The 17,194-nt window shown below is 41.7% G+C and overlaps 1 protein-coding gene across 2 annotated transcripts in view; it reads left to right on the forward strand.

Annotated features, from left to right (window-relative positions):
* Window positions 1–17,194, forward strand: part of tle5 (TLE family member 5, transcriptional modulator) — a 54,837-nt gene that overhangs the window by 26,481 nt on the left and 11,162 nt on the right. For both annotated transcript variants that reach the window (XM_005479042.4, XM_003439831.5), the window contains exons 3-4: window positions 4,138–4,201; window positions 12,254–12,298. In XM_005479042.4, the coding sequence (XP_005479099.1) occupies window positions 4,138–4,201; window positions 12,254–12,298 (109 nt within the window). The remainder of the gene's footprint in view (window positions 1–4,137; window positions 4,202–12,253; window positions 12,299–17,194) is intronic.

Raw genomic sequence — 17,194 nt, forward strand, 5'->3', positions numbered from 1 at the left:
GCAGTAACCCAGACAGAAAAACAGCCAAGCAAGTCAGATGAACTGACAAGTAAAGGAAGAAGAGACTATCTATAAATACACGGAGAAGACTAATTGGGAAAGAAGACTCAGGTGAATCTAATGAGGGCAGAGCAGACAAGGGGAAAATGCTAACACAGTAAGCAAACCAGCACACAAGACACACAAGGTGACTTATTAACAAAAAAACAGGAAGTAACAGGGTTACAGAGTTGTTAACAGAGTTCAGAGTGACAGAAAATACACATATAAAACGAAGGGAGACAGAAAAGGAAACACAGGAGACAGAGCGGGGGAAAAAAGGTAAACTGTTTGGCTGTTAGCGTTTACATTAGAAAGAGCTGCTGTGAGAGCACCATGAGAGCTGAGATAAGACAGAAGAGGATGTTTCTCTCTACTTACAAACACAGATATCCCATCATCAATTACAATAGTGGGAAAACATTTTTTTTCATTCCAGAAGGTAAACTTTAACATGTTCTTTTTTTAACTTTTTAGTTTTGATTTTGATGATTATGTTCTTATAGCTCATGAAAATGAGAAATCCCGTAACATAAATTATGTTAATTAAATAATGTTCAATTTCCTTAAAGTAATTTCACTTATACACTCAGTACTTGGGGGTCCTTTACTGCAAATTATTGCATCACTGCAGCTTGGCATGGAAGTGGTCATCTTGTGGCACTGCCAATGTTTTATAGAAGCTTTGATAGTAGCCTTCAGCTCATCTGTATTCTTGGTTTTCCTCTTGACAATGGATTTTCAATGTGCTTCAGGTCAGTGGACATGGCTAGCCAATCACAAACGTCTGCAAAATAATGTTTGCTGACCATTAATAATATGGTCAGCAAATGTTTTGGCATGGATGGCAGTTGCTAAGGTCTGCTGAAAAAGAAAAGCAGCATCTTCATAACGTTTGCCAACATATGGAAGGATAAAGTGCGTTGAAATCTCCTGGTAGATGGCTATATTGATTTTGGCTCACTGTGTTTTTATCAAGTCCAATCACCAGCAGATGACATGGCATCTTAAATTATCACAGACTGTGGAAACATCACCCTGGACATCAAAAACCAACCTTACTTTCTGTGCCTCTGCACTCTTTTTCTATACTTTAGGACCTTGGTTTCCAATGAAATGATACATTTACTTTGAAACACTGTGTATCTGTCCAGTTCCTTTTCTCCTTAGCCCAGATAAGAAGTTGCGACATTGCATCTGGTTCAGGAGTGGCTTGATATTAGAAATGTGCTGGTTGTAGTTCTTTTCCTGAACATTTCTGTGCTCATGATGCAATGACACCAGCCTCAGGTACTCCTTGTGAAAATCTCACAAGTTCTTGAATCAACTTCTCTTGACACTCCACTCAAGACTGCAGCCATCCTTGTTTCTTGTGCATCTTTTTCTGCTATGCTTTTCCTTTCTAGTCAGCTTTCCATTAACATGCTTAAATCCACTTTTCAGTAATGACCTTCTGTGGCTGTGGTATTCACGATTGTCATCTGGATAATAGTCAAGTCAGCTGTTTTTCCCGCAATTGTGGTTGTGTTTAATGAACTAGACTGACTAGACTAGACTCTTCCAGTGTTGCTTTTATCTGAATAATGTGTGTTTTTCTTCATCCTGGCCTTTTGTAAATTGTACCTACTGGTAGGATTTTTTTTTTTTTGGTGCACGTTTTTTCTTCTGTCTGCCAATGGTACCTTGGATGGATCAGCATTGGTCTTCTTCGCCTTTCCTTAACACCTCTGTCTTCTGCTGCCTGAGGCACTCTCACTGCTTAGCAGCAATCCTTGCCGTTCACTCTTGGAGGACATCTTACTATTCATGACTGCTCCACACGTCCTGGATAGTGGTATAGACATGAATCTTTGTTCCCTGTTCTGTTTTTTTTTTCTGGAAGATCCTTGGAGTACTGGACTTTGGGTGGATCCCTAAGAATTTACTTTTTTTCCAGCTATAAACAACTTACAAACTATTCCAACCATTGAGAAAGCTTCTCAGCACCTGTTTTATCCACTGAGTGTGTGGCTTTCCTTGCCTTGTCATCAAGCCTTATTTGTTTAGTCTTTTTACAATTGTACGGTCATAAAATTCAATCTGAGGCCTCTGGAGACTGAGATGTAGCTCTTGCATGATGAGTTAATGAATTTCTTTTGATTAGCAGCACCTGGCTGCTACTTAACCTCCTATTTCCTATAGAACCAGTAAGGAGTTCACAGGCCTGCATAGTACTGTGAAAACTTGCTTTTTCACATGACTACATTGAATAAAACACATACTCTATATTGCCAAAAGTATTCACTTGTCTGCTTTTGCCCATATGAACTTCCGTGACACCCCATTTTTAATCCATAGGATTTAATATGATGTCAGCCCACCCTTTGGAACAGCTTCAGCTCTTATGGGAAGGTTTTCCAGAAGGTTTAGAATTGCGTTTATGGGAATTTTTTCTTTTTTAACCATTCTTCCAGTAACGTATTTGTGAGGTCACACACTGATGTTGGGCGAGAAGGCCTGCTCTAATTCATCCAAATCAGGTTTCGGTCAGTACTCTGTGAAGATCAGTCAAGTTCTTCCAAGCCAAACTCGCTCAACCATGTCTTTATGGATCTTGCTTTGGACACTGGTGTGCAGCCATGTTGGAACAATAAAGGGGCATCCCCAAACTGTTCCCACAAAGTTGGAAGCATGAAATTGTCCAAAATGTCTTGGTATGCTGAAGCATTAAGAGTTCCTTTTACTAATTAAGGGGTTGAGCCACCTCCTGAAATACAACCCCTTCCATAATTCCCCCAGCTGCTGTGGAAATCCGTTCCATGAAGCTCTCTGCACACTGTTCTTGAGCCAATCTGAAGGCCGCGTAAAGTTTAGAGGTCTGTAGCGATGACTCTCCAGAAAGCTGGCGATCCCTGTGCACTGTGCTGTAACTTTACATGGCCTTCCACTTCATGTTTGAGTTGCTGTCATTCCCAGTCACATTCACTTTGTTATAATACCACTAACGGCTAACTGTAGAATATTTAGTACCATGGAAATTTCTTGACTGGATTTGTTATACAGGTGGCATCCTATCACAATACCAGGCTGGAATACTATATTATATTGTGGTTTTTGTACTTTTTTTGTATTTAAAGTCAGGGCAAGGATGGAGACTCTAGCTCCAGTCTACACTGCAGTAGCTACAGTAAGTATAGAAAAAGCAGCACAATTCTGTGTGTATGAGTAAGCTTACATTATTGCCTGTGTGTAACACGGTGTTCAGTCTGCCAGTTAAGACTAACAGCGGCAAAGACTGAGCCATCGCTCGCTATAATCGAGCTGTCATTCCCGCAGACAGCTGAGAAGAACATCCCTGCATAAATATACACACACCATCAAACAGGTTACAGACTTATCCTAAATCTGAACCTATCTAGCATGTGTGTCTGCATATTTTGATGAGTCTTACCCACACTTCACATCGGATGATTCCGCCTGTGACTGACACGCTATAAAAGGCTGCTTCAATCAAAATCACAGAGGGGCTCTTTTTTTTCCACCTCTGTCGTTTTTATTTGACAATCAGGCTGACTTGTTGATGCATCCTCCTTTGTCCTGTCGCCTCGCGTGACATCAACGCTGACATGATTACAGCTAATGGCTGTCGCAGGGAAAGGGTCGCAGAGAACGCGTCAACACTATATTTAGACTTTTTGCTTCGCTGCCTCTTCTTTGATTTAGTGAGCAGACATTTTGGCTCGACTCGTCTCTGGAGTTCAGAGCGAGTTTGACCTCCTCCTGTCAATCGACACATGTCAAGTGCGGCGAACACGCTGCCACTGACTAATAAAGGCGAGGATGATGATGATGGTGCTAATGATGATGATGCAGTTGGCAGCGATGATATAGATGAAAATGGTGGCGGGGGATGATGAGAACGGAGGTGGTGCTGCTGCTGCTGATGATGGTGGCGGTTGAAGCAATGATGAAAGTGATGACAGTGCCGCCGGTGAAAGTGGAGGTAATGATGATGAAGGGGGGTAGAAGTCACCTGGTGTCAGCACTTTTAGAAGGAAGACTGTCGAGCTGAATAACAAGGTCTGACTCTGTCCTCCTCTCCCCTCCCTCTCTCTCCAGTTTGAAGCTCGAGTGTGACAAGTTGGCCAGTGAGAAGTCAGAGATGCAGCGCCATTATATCATGGTGAGTTAAGCTGTGTGTGCTGCGCATCAGAGATGATGGAAATCTCATCTTTTCACTGTTTTTAACCAATGCAGATTTTAGTTGTGCAACTTCTTTGTGTTATATTCATATATATTTTCACTCTACCTCCTCCATACCCTTCACCACCTTCCCGTTTGCACAGCAAGCCATTTTTATAGGTTTTCTTAAAATTGCTTGCAAATGATTTCAGTTTAAGCAAAGAAGTGACGTCGTCGTTGTGCTTCTCTTGAAAAATGTTTCCTTTGTTTGGGAATCTGACAGTTACATTATTAATTTCCAAAACTCATCTAAACAGTCTTATAACTCGGATGATGTGCGAGGAGCTCTTAATTAGATTCTTCTTCGAAGAAAATGGACGGCATCAGTTGTTTCAGCAAATGCCCTGAAAAAGCATGCCTTAATAATGATCAAGCGACATATCCTTTTAGTGTTTGCTGGAACAAAGGCTGTTGTCTGTCAGCGAACAAAGAAGGAAGTTGGGTGATGTTATTACAGAGCCATGAAGCCTGCAGCAGGAGGAGATTGGACTAAGTGAGCAAACAAAACTTTTGCCGTGCTAATGGATCGTAAAATGTAATTTTTTCCAGCCGTGATTTGCACAATTTTGGCACAGACAAATAATGCCGTCCTTCAAATTGGGATGTCATATCTGGAAAAAACATTTTTTTAGTTCAGTTTGAAGGACATGTTGGTGAAACCCTAAAGTATGCAGTACAATCAAATCCAGTTGTTGACTGGTGTTGATTGTAGCCCTGTTTGACTTGAAATCTCAACACTTAACATGATTGAAATGATGGTATCATGTTCCCTAAAAACAAAACCTGAACTGAAATAAACCAGAATTTTTCATGCTTTGTTCCTTTTTGCTTCTGTAGTTAATGTATGTGTTACTCGTCTCTCCCCAGCCCCCTTCATTTCCTCTTTTCCCCCCATCTCTCTGTCTCTGTCCACACATTCACATCCACACACAAACATGCACACGCAGATGTGCTTGCCTGCTCTCTGCTCCACCTCGGGGCTAATCTCATTGTTGCTGGCCGTAGCTGTGTAGCCGTCTGATGTTTTGCCTCTAATTGATCCTCTGACTGGCTTTAATCTCATCTCATCTGCGCTGCCGCACTGCTCTCTCCACCATCAGCAGGGCAGCAGACACATACAAACACACAATTCCTCTGTGTATCTTTCAGGCAGACATGTGTACACACAGTTTCACACACACACACTCAGGCATTGTCGTGCTTGTGCACATAAGCACACACCCACTGAAACAAGAGCACAGTCGTGTAAAACAGATTTAATGAAAAACCGATGCCACGAATTTCAGAAAAAAATGGAAACTCTTACTAAAGTGTGTTGCAGAGCCCAGCATATTCTGATTTGTGTGTTTTTTTTCTTCGTGTAATTGCAGCGATTTATCCCGATTATAGGTAATAGTTGATTTAAGCATTTAAAGGGTTTGAAGAAATGCAGCTGCACAAATTAATAAGGGACATGATGACTTTTATAGACAGAAAAATGTTCTGCAGACTGTTTAGTAGCCTGCAGGCTGATATTATCAGCACAAAGTTTTCATTAGGGTTTGGTATTTTTCTGATCAGCTTGTGAGGCACTACAAAGTGATATACAACTTTCAGCTGCTCTGTTTTTTGGCAACATTAACCAAAGCATCTCTTTTTTCTTTTTAAGAGTGCTCCTTTGCCTCCAGTTTGTGATGCATGTGCTAAATCAATTTAAAGGACACTTTGAAAGACAGAAACCAGACAAGGCTGCATACATGCAATGGGTAATTCAAAGGCTGATGGAAGCAAAGCTCAGTTTGAGTGTTCTGTGTAGTTTTTATCCCCTTAAAATTTGTGGTCCTGCTTTTAAATGACTAAGGGACAGATTATTATCTCTTAGGACCACTTTAAAATCCAATATTGTACCAACTTTTAACAAGATAATGTAAGTCTTTAATGTCCCAGCATTGTCTATTTCTAAACAGATGGGAGAAGGGAGTTCCTGCTTTTACTGAAGCTACTGAACCTTTCTTGCTTAACAAGACTCAGTTTTGATACAAGTTAGCAGCTTGGTGCTACATTACATTACACAGCCAGGCTTGAAAACCCCTAAAACTCTAGTTTAAGATAATGGGTATCACAGCAGTGGTTATCAGCTTCCATTGTTAAGCTAGACTTTCTTTATCAGATTTTGTCTGCAAGCCCATAAAAGGCGCATAAAATGCATATAATAATAAAGTGTATATTTTGACTCTTCTGCACAAAACTGATTAACTGAGTGCTTCTTACATTTGTTAAGAAGACCAGATCATATGTTGCTTATATGTTGAATATAAGCACAAGGGGAACACTGGTGCTACAAGAAAGGAAAGCTAGCAGAAAGTTTAGCTTTCTGTCTTTCATTATTTCTAATGTGATAGCTGCACTTTGGACATCTTAAATCTTAAAACAGAAACATTGAATCAGGATACTCGAGTGGGTTGGTCTTTACTGCACCTTCAGTGATATATCAGTGCAGGAGCTCAGAGACTCCCAGATTACACATCAAGAGATGTCAGACGTTCTGAAGCAAACTTTGACAAAACTTTGCTTCCCATTTCCACATCTTCTACTTCTTCTGACTGGATGCACCTATCGTTCAGAACAATACTGCAGCCAGGAGGAAAAACTGGGCTGGAGCCAGTCCCAGCAGACACTGGTCAGAAGGCAAGGTTCACCCTGGATGGTTTGCCAATTCATCACAGGGCTAACACAGAGAGACAGGCAACCACATGAACTCCCAATCTTACATGTGGCCAATCAAGAATCAACAGGAAACTTGACATTCCTGCCTTTGGATTGTGTGAAGACGCCAACAAGTTACTCAGGCGAAGCTGCTAAAATTGGCCAAAACAAAACTGGTAAATTGGTTTGGTTAGATTTGGTTATAGGTGGGGCTTTTCCCCATTTTTATGTTGCAAGAGGGGAATGATCTTTTCTCTATTTGGTAGGTGTAATTATTTTGCAAAATAGGCCCCATTTAAAACTTTCCAGTGATGTGATGTGATACTATTTAAAAACTGGGATAAGACTTAGTCTTTCCAGGGAAACATTGGAAAAATAGAACAAATAGTTGAGTAAGATCCCTGGCTTCTCTCTCTCACCTCCGCAAAGCATGAAGCGGGTGTGAATGTCGGATTTAGAACATTACAGATCGAGTGTGTGTGTGTGTCACCCACTATCAAATGTCAGAAAGGATGCGGGTGAAAGGCGTTTCTAACGCTATCTGACCATCAGACATGCAATTCAGACAGAGCGTAAATCCTGCTTAACTGCACATGTCTAACTTTAGTGAGGAGGAGAATATGAGGCAGCTTTTTCTTCAGCCTGCATCTTATAGCTATCGTGCTGGAACACAGTGATTCAGGAAATGCACAGCTGAATGAAACATGCACACTTTTAGGAGAAAATGCCAGACAAGTAGCACTTTGCAGTGTTTCCAGAGTCTGCTGAGGAGTTCTGATTCTTTGGATAAATGCAAATCAAGCACACCTTTTGTTAAAGGTAGGAAGGTCTTTCATTTTTTATTTGAAATTCAAGCTTCATATATAAAATGTGAGGGGCATAAAAGTGCAATCTGCTTGAATCTGAACAGTTTCAAGCAGATTGCACAGTGAACACACCAGTTGTTTTCTAAACATGTAATTGGAAGTTACACGAAGCCATACTTACTATTATATAAAGTCAAGACCTCAGACTATCCAACAAGATTTGAGAGAATAAAAGAAGCTGTGGAAATAAAATATCTTTGGGTCTGGGAAATAAAACAACATTAAAAAAAAAAAAAAAAAGGCAGCCAGCAAATAAATAATAAATAGTTTACTTCTAACCCTGTCACAGATTTAAAAGAAGAAATAAAATGTTGTCTAGAGATCTGTGACAGTTTTTAAAAAAGCCACGGTATTGAGGCTAGCAGGTAGACCAACTTATCTGCAATCCCAGCTGATCATCTCACACGGTTTCACCTCAGCTCCTTCTTTGCTGCATCTGAATTAATCAATATTATATATGTTCTCTCTATAGATTAAAAGGAGTCTTGTGCTCCTGGTCTTAAGAACATAGAACAGAAATCCAAATTTCAGTATAGTGGTCCTGACTCAGGGTTACACACACTAAAACCCTGAGCTTTTTTATGAGCCTGAGGTGGAATTGGGAATGCAAATGTCTGACATCACCCCGTCATCCGATCTGTGTCATTTTCCTGCACTTCACTCAGGCAGCAGCCTCCTTTCCAGAAGTGAGAACATGGATCACTTTTGCCAGCTGTGCTTTAGGCTATGTCCACACTAACCCGGATAGATTTGAAAAAGGCGTTTTCGTCTGAAAACGCTCCGCGTCCACACTAGCGTTTTCAGTCGTTTTCACAGAGGTGTGCGTCCACATTGAAACGACCGAAAACCTTACGTTCCAGTCCTGCGCATGCGCAAAAGTGAGTGAGAATTCAAGAATTTGAAGAAAAGCTGTCTGGAGCATGTACAAACTGATATTAATCTTTTTTAGAGCTGTCAAAATTGAGAGCAATCAAAACAACTGCTGTATAATACACTCCGCTATCTTTGTTTAATTGGTCACATGACTGCATCACATGACTAAAATGCGTCATCGTTTTAGAAAGTCTGCGTTTTCGAGCGTCCACACTGCGACGGGACAGCTCAATTTTGAAATGTATGCATTTTCGAGAGCGTTTCCAAAACGCTGCGTTTTTCCTTGAGGAAAACGCCGTCTCAGTGTGGACGGGAGGCCAAAACGGAGAGAAAACGATGCGTTTTCGTTTGAAAACGCATTAGTGTGGACGTAGCTTTAGACTGGCAGCCACATTTAATTTCAGTTCAGTTTAATTTTATTTATAGAGGGCAAAATCACAAGTCGTCTCAAGGTGCTTCATATTGTAAGGTAAAGATCCTACAGCAATGGAGAGAAAACCCCAACAATCAGATGACACTTGGTGACAGTGGGAAGGAAAAACTCCCTTTTAATGGGAAGAAACCCCCCGCAAGCTCAGGCAGGGACAACCACCTTTAAATACAAAGTGGTGTGCAACACATATTTATAACAGGTGTGTTTAGTAGAAATAAGCCATCCTAGGAAATGTGATGAAAGTTGAAGGCTCCCATTCTACTTTTAAGTACCCTCAGAACCACAAGTAAACCAGCAGACTGAGAATGAAGTGCTACATTGGGGTGATATGGCACTATGTGGTCTTTAAGATAAGATGGGGACTGATTATTCAAAATGTGAGGAGAAGAATTTAAAATTTGATTTTGGATTTAACAATGAAGAAAACCCAATATGGGAGAAATATACTTTCTCTTTCTAGTTCCTGCCAGTACTCGTGCTTCAGCATTTTAAATGAACTGGAGGTTTCTTAAGGAGGTTTTAGGACAACCTGATAATAATGAATTACAATAGTCCAGCCAATAAACTCTACATCACTCTTAGACAGGATTGTTCCAATTTTAGAGATATTGCACAAATGCAAGAAAGCAGTTAAGCTAACATGGATGTCTTTGAGAGGAAGCAGATACAGGGTTTGCATGCAAACTTCACACCGGATCGTCTTACTCTGAGGTGACAGCGCTAACCGCTGCACCATCGATACATGTGAGAAAGGAGAGCAGATGATGCCCTGACCTGATTCTGCCAAAAGTTTTGGAGTTTTTAGCGAGGAGTGGGACTACCACATGCTGCCAGAACAGCTTTGGAGTGTCTTGGCATTTATTTTGCAAGCCTCTGGTTCTCTACTGGAGGGAAGTAATCATGCTTTTCCAAAAGAATCACATTTTCTTAATTATTTAAAGCATTCTTTACCTTTTTAACTCTTTCCCCCATGACTGCTTTAGATCAAAATGACTGGCTGTGCATCAGAAGTTAGTGAGAGTGATCTCTGCCTGTATAGCTTACTGGAGCAACCCTTGGAAAAAGGTATAACCCATTCTAATAGTCATCCAACCACATCTATATTGATATATATTGAGGTGTCAAAACTCGTCATTAAGAGTACAGGGGATGTCGTTTTTATGGGGGAAAGAGTTGATGAAGAATTGGCATCACTTGCCAAGACACCACTCCCATCAGTATGGAAAATTTTCATTATAGGATAAAGGTGATGCCTCAGAAGGGATTTGTATTGATTTGCAGTTGCTCTTTCCTCCAAGGGGACACCTGCCCCAAAATAATTACTGGATCTCCTCATTTGTAGAGGTCAAGTGTTGAGATATTTCCTTCACTTTATCACCCCTCTGTAGATCTGCTGTATTGGATTAACTGAGATAAATTACACGTTTGTTACCATTTGCTTAAAATGTATTTGTTTTTTTTAATATGTGCACAGCCCTTATTGGATACATGCTGATGAAATTGTGCAGCCATCTTCAGATTTAGCTGAAATAAAACCTGTAAAATTGAATTGTGAATGCAGTATTGCCAAAACACCTTCCTTCGCCCACTCTGACTCGAACGCACACACAGTCAGTCACGCACACGCACACACATACGCGCACTTTCAATCGCACTTCCACTCCATCAGTGGCAGGCCGAGTCTTGTATCCCCACTACGACCTCCCCACTCCTCCTCTAATAGCATATCAGGTTGCCCCACTCCCCCAGCCAGCGGCAGCACCTCCATTTCCCCAGCGCTGTAATTACTTTAGGGAGCTTCCGCGTGGGCACAAGCAGCTACGGAGCTATGTTTTAGTGCGCGTGCATGTGCGTGCGTGCGTGCACGTGCGTGCGTGCGTGCACGTGCATTCACTTACAAGAGAGAGCCAGTGTGAAATTGAACACAAACAACTCTGTGTGTGCGTGCGTGCGTGTGTGTGTGTGTGTGTGTGTGTGTGTTTGTGTGTGAGTGACAACAAGCGAGAGACAAAAATGTGTGTGTGTGTGTGTGAGTGAGAGAGAGATCTGTGTGTTGTTTGTTTTCCAGTGACAGAGCCAGTCCCCCTGCAGACAGAGTGGGTGATTAACAGGGTTGACGCCTAGAAGGTGGCCCTCTCATTAACACTGAACACACACACACAGAGACACACAACAGAAGCTGTTTCTCTTCTGTCTCTCCTTTTCTCTCGCAGTCTCTCTTCCTCTTTGTGTCTTCTCTTTGCATGTGTGCGTGAACATGTCTGAAGTGTAGAAGTAAAGGGACTGTTACCGATCACATCGCCTTGTCTGGATAATTAATAATTCTTAATAATAAATGAGGCAACGTCTCTTGTTCCACGCGCGCACATGTGGATCCTGCTGCTGTGCGATGATTGCAGAGATTAATGAAACTCATCCTGCACACAAACAGCTGTAAGCGACAAACAGAACTCCAGTAGGCCCTTTAAATTAAACAACTGTGTTTATATTCTGTGGCAGTTCATACATGCAAATTTCATTTGTATGAGGGAGCTGGCGTGTACATGAGAAGGAGGATAAAATGACAAACTGGCAGATTAATTATGCAAATCAGTTGATCGGTTTATTTTTATGTGCTGTCATAGCTTCGGTTTCAGCAGCACATCGTTTTACATCAAATGACATCGAACAAAGAACATTGGAGGTTGTTATTAAGGTGTTTACTTAAAAACGAAGACAAAAATGAAAAGTCTATAAAGTCTTCCGCAGTGTTTCAAGATTACTGTACCCCTGTGAATTCTTGTTCTTATTAATCTGCAATGTAATGATGCCTTTCGGGAATCACCTCTTGGATTTAAGAAGGCCCGTATAATGTTTTTTATGATCATATTAGCATTCGTTGCTTTTGGTGAAAAAAGCAACGAACCAAACTGAAGATGCTTCGAGTGTTCCAGCTGAGAAACAGAATTTTTGTGTGATTTCCGATTGTGGTGCAATCAAAATGCACATTAGCTTCAAACGTGATTTGTCACATGCAGTCAGTTGAGCATGATAAATTGTTAGCATGGAGCTCCTGCACAGACGATTTTCTGGCAACAGTTTGGTGCCTCTGTTTTTATAGCTTTTTTTTTTTCTTCTTCTTCTCCTCTCTGTGTAGTACTATGAGATGTCCTACGGGCTCAACATTGAGATGCACAAACAGGTAAGTCCGTATTTAGTCTCCTTAAAGATCGCTCTTTTATTCCCATCACATAGGATGTAAAACTGTTGTATGATCGTAAACAGAAGATTGCTTTTGTGAAGAAAATTGAAACACAGGAGGATGCCTTTTCTGCTTGCAGGATGTGATAGATTCAAACTGAGGGGCATGCATGTTTATCAAGTTTCTATTCTACCTTCTGTGTGTGTTATGTTGGTTACGGCTTCCTTTCTAACATGCTTCTATAAACTGAGGTGTCTCCATCGTCATGTAACTACTGCCGAGGGTTATGCGTCTAATTTTTTGTTATTGCTTTTACCAATATTTAGAATTTTTCTTCCTGTCAGTTAGCTTTGACATGTGGATTTAAATACTACAGGAAAAAATCCAAAGAAGCCAAATCTGAGTGAAATATTATGTTTTTGTGCTGTCAGCAGGAAGTAGCTACTTTGCTGTGCATAAATGAATTATTTTATAAACCTGGCTACCAGCTGTCTGACAGGTAGTGCTCTCTCTATACGTGTTATGGATAAACCTGCGAGAGCCACAAATAAAAGTTGTAGTAATTTCAGAGCAATTTGTTTTAATACTCACAGATAAATCATACATTTACCAATAATCTAGCATCATTTTGTACTCTGTGATTGAAAAATGTCTCAAGGACTCCCTGCCCTGTATAGTTGCTTGTTGTTCATACTGACGATTCAGCTGGGAGAATTTCCTGGACTTTGAGGTGCCAGTTAGCGAACCTCATCAATGCAGATAAAAAGACCTTGAATTATGCACTTCATTACAGTGTTTTTTTCTCTTTAACCTGGCTCAGATGCATTGGTTGCCAGGATAGGGAATGTCTCCATAAGTTACCTGTTGCATGTGCCTCACTGATGTTTGACTGGTAGATCCACTGCAAACAAAATAGTCCTAACTGTTATATTACATTGCTTTATTGTGGTAGCTTTATTATGCTACAGACATGGATACTTAGAGAGCAGCTTAGTGTTTTTTTTGATGGGACGGGTGAGTAAACAGTGACAGTGACTGGTACAAAGATTTACCATAGACAGTATATAAGATGCCAACATCTGAAAGTGAAGCTAATGTGGAAGTACTTTAAACTTGCATTTTTTTAATGGCCAGCAGGGGGTGACTCCCTTTCTAACAAAAGTATGTCTGGTAGTATAGATGTCTATGGGGCAATGGCCCTTGGCTTTATAGCTGTGTGACATCACATCACCTTCCTGATGAGTTCATGGGCTCAGTCACTAGTTTCAGGTCACTGATTAAAACACAAAGTTCAGTTTGGAAATTATGGTCATTACTAGAATATTCTAGTAATTTTTGCAAAAAGGATTTTTTAGGATTTCAGTTCAGTGGTCTCAGGAGTCTCATCTCTGCTTTTGGCGGATGCTGTGGTTCCTTTGGACTCATCATCCTTGCTCCGGAAGCCGAGTGTGAAGCAGCTGGGGTGAGAATTTAGCACCTGAAACTCCGAAGCCACGGTTCTTAGTCAGAAAAGGGCAGCGTGTCCACTGCACGGTGCAGGAGCGAGCTGCTGCCTCAAGTGGATGGTTTTAAGTATCTGTTACGGCCCTAGCTGGGCCTCCTGAAACTGCCCTTGTGTGGGCGTGGTGTTTTTCTCCGCCTCCTCCTCTCTTGCCACTCCTACCCCCTCTGTTTCTCTCACTCTCCTGTCTCCCCAGGACACAGCTGCTCTTGGTTAGCCTCGTTTGCCACCTGAATCCATTCAGCAATCACCTCTGAGGCTATTTAAGCTGGGGATGAGCTGTGAGCAGGGTGGTGTTCTCTGGTGTCTCTGTTTTGTGTTCTTGGTGTGCGGTTATCCTGCCTGAAGTGTGGAGTTGTGGAAGCAGTATAGCTGCTTTACGTGAGTAGTGTGGGCTTGTGGGCCTCGGCAGCAGTAAAGCTAGCTGCTGCTAGTGACAGGGTGAGCTTGTGGGCCCCTGGAAGTGCCTCCTCGTGGTGTGGAGTTTTTGTTTGGTTGTTGTGTTCTTTGTTGTTGCAACCTTCTTTTTTCCTTTTTCCAAGTGTTATTGGTAAAACGGCGTTGTTAAGACTATCTATAATAAAGACTATTTTATTTACTAAAAACACCTGTCTGTTCTCCTTTCATTCTGTTCTGGACTCATCTGTTACTGGTCTCCTCACTCGCCTGCCTAGACCCCTTCGGGGGGGACGTAACAGTATCTTAGGGTCTTGTTTACAAGTGAGGGAAGAGGAAAGCAGGAGGCTGACAGATGGATGGATGTGGTGTCAACAGTGATGCAGACGCAGTACTGGGCTGTTGTGGTGAAGATAAAGTATGAAAGTACATCTATGATGTATCTTCTTACCCTCACCTTTGGCCCAGCAGGTTTTGATTTAGTTGCAGTCATAGTCTTTTGATTAAAAAAACGTTTAGTTTTATTCCTAATTAGGACTAAATTCTTTTAGTTTTGGTCAACTAAATATCATAGGATTGTAGTAGACTAAGTCTAAAATACAAAGTGTCAAAGTTTGACGTGTTTCTACGACAAAAAAAGGAAGTGTGCATTCCTCGTGATGCACCGACAGCTTATTGAACTGTTGGTGTGATTATTAAACATAATCTGTTTCCTTTGGGGATCTCATTTGAATGAGGTCACCTAATTCTGTGTGTAAATCCAGTTGCTGAGGAATTAACATGTTTTTTTTTTTGTTGTTGTTTTTAGTAATTTTGAGCATCACACAGTCATTTCATGTGGATGTAGGTTTTGGGAAAATGGCTTTATATTTACATCCAGTGAAAACGGTGCTGTAAGAACTAGTAAGGTATTTTGAAACGGAGGAGAAGAAAAGGCCCTCAATCAGGCAGGGCGTGGGTGAGGGAGTGGTCCATACATCAGTTTGTGTTGCTGAAGCAGGGGGAGTAATTTATGCTCAGCCTGTAGGAGGAGAGAGCGATGGGCCTCCAAGGGGCCAACCCTTATCGATGACCTCGTCTGGTATTGCCCATCCACACTCACAAACGCGCACACGCACGCTGTCGTATGATTGACGGCGTGCGCTGACAGCCATATTGGGAGAAGGGAGCGTGCTTTGACGAATGGAGACACACACGAAAGTAGCAGCTTCCATGATTTAAAGACCTTCACTTGTATGCACCCGCACAAACTCTGAGGTTGGAAGCACAAGACGGGCACCGTGATGCATGCTGAGCAAACGCACACACCTTTCTCCTTTATCTCATAGGGATTAAATTCACAGGCACAAATGGAGTTGTGTGTTTGTGCGTGTACCCAGCAATCTTCGTACGTGCGTGTGTGTACATTAGCTCATGTACTTTCCCATTGGCTGTCTGCAATCTTTTAGAAATGTCAGTGTGTGGGTAGAGCCAGCGTGAGCTTCGGTGTGTTAGCGTGCACGCTCCTGCGCCCCTCCAGTCGCTCCATCACCGCATGCGCCTGCGTTTTTTGTGTGTGCGCGTATGTTACCAGCACATGTTCATAAACGTTTGTGTCTCTCTGCTCGTGTGTGCTGCTGTTCCTGTGCACGCACACGCCCGTCCTTTGTGCACAGTGTGAGTGGGTGCCGAGAATCGCTAGTTCCATTAGAGAGTTGAAATTGAAGGGGATGTGTGGAAACGAGTGTCGAGGAGCATTCATGTCTAGGCCTATTGTGCAGAGCCACACTCCCCTCTCTCCTCCCCCTCCCCCTCCTCTGCTCCTCCTCCTCCACCTCTGTCTCTGTTTCCCTGTTTTTTCTTTCTTCCTTTCTTTCTCTCGCTCTCTCTCACACTCACACATTCAATTGCTCCCTCTTGATCACTCTGTCCTACTCAATTCAAAAAATGCCTCTCCACTCTGTGCAGTCTGTCTCTTCGCTCTCTGCATCTCTGTTTTGTCTTAGTGAGGAAAAGCAAGGTTGAGTTGCGGATCGAACTGGGAGCGTGTTGAATGAAGCTGTATTGTTTATCTGTTTTTCCTCTTTTGTTTTCTTTTCCTGACAGCATTTGTGTGCTTTGTTTGTGTTGTGTATAGTATAGAAGTTCTCATTGTGCTCTTAAAATAATGTACATTGTGTGAACAAGCAATAATCATCACATAAACCAAACTATGAAGGCAATTCTGAGTATATTCATCTGTATGTGAGGTGAGCTGCATCTGCAGGAATACTTGTTCGTGTTCGGCATGGTGGAAAACTCTTTGTTAAGCAGAAGTGGCGACACTGAAAAGGCTGTGATTCAGTTATCCAGTCCTAGTTTTAGGGAATTTCAAAACAAAAATGCCAATTATTTTGACCTCGTTTCGTGAGCATTACTTTTTTAAAATTCTTTTTATCTGATAACAAACTGAAGATATATATGGAAACTGGAGCAAAAGTCCTTTTGATTTGTCATGTAACTGGTCACATTTGTGTACATAAAAAGAATATTTTCAACCTTTTAAAGGGAGAAAAAGTATCAATTTAGAGGCCAGAGGGGCAATTTGACTAAATTTTCCACTCATACCAGAGGCCATTTCTTTGGGGGGCTGGAAAAAAAGCAAGGTTGAGTTGAGGATTAAACTTGGAATATGGCTAATAAAGCTGTATTCTTTTTCTGCCTTCCTGTCGACCTGTTTTTTTTTTTTTACTTAGGGTTAAGCAGTCAAAACTACTTGGGTAGGTTTAGATAATGTGGACTACTTTATTAGGTTTGCACAGTCCTGACTATTCAATTAGGTTTGGACAATTCAGACTAGTCGGTTAGGTTTAGATAATCTAGACCAGTGGGGTGTCCAAATTCATAGGCTGCAACCTCCTGAGGACCCGGCCTTCGCAGTCTACGTGGGCCGGGTCCTCCAAAGTTCGGGTAGGCCGGAAGCAAGCGGCTGTGAAATTGGACGGTCTAGCCTTCAGATTTGTGTCACCGCTGTCTCGGTG

This window comes from Oreochromis niloticus, linkage group LG23, assembly GCF_001858045.2.
Source record: "Oreochromis niloticus isolate F11D_XX linkage group LG23, O_niloticus_UMD_NMBU, whole genome shotgun sequence".
In the NCBI taxonomy this organism is placed as follows: Eukaryota; Metazoa; Chordata; class Actinopteri; order Cichliformes; family Cichlidae; genus Oreochromis; species Oreochromis niloticus.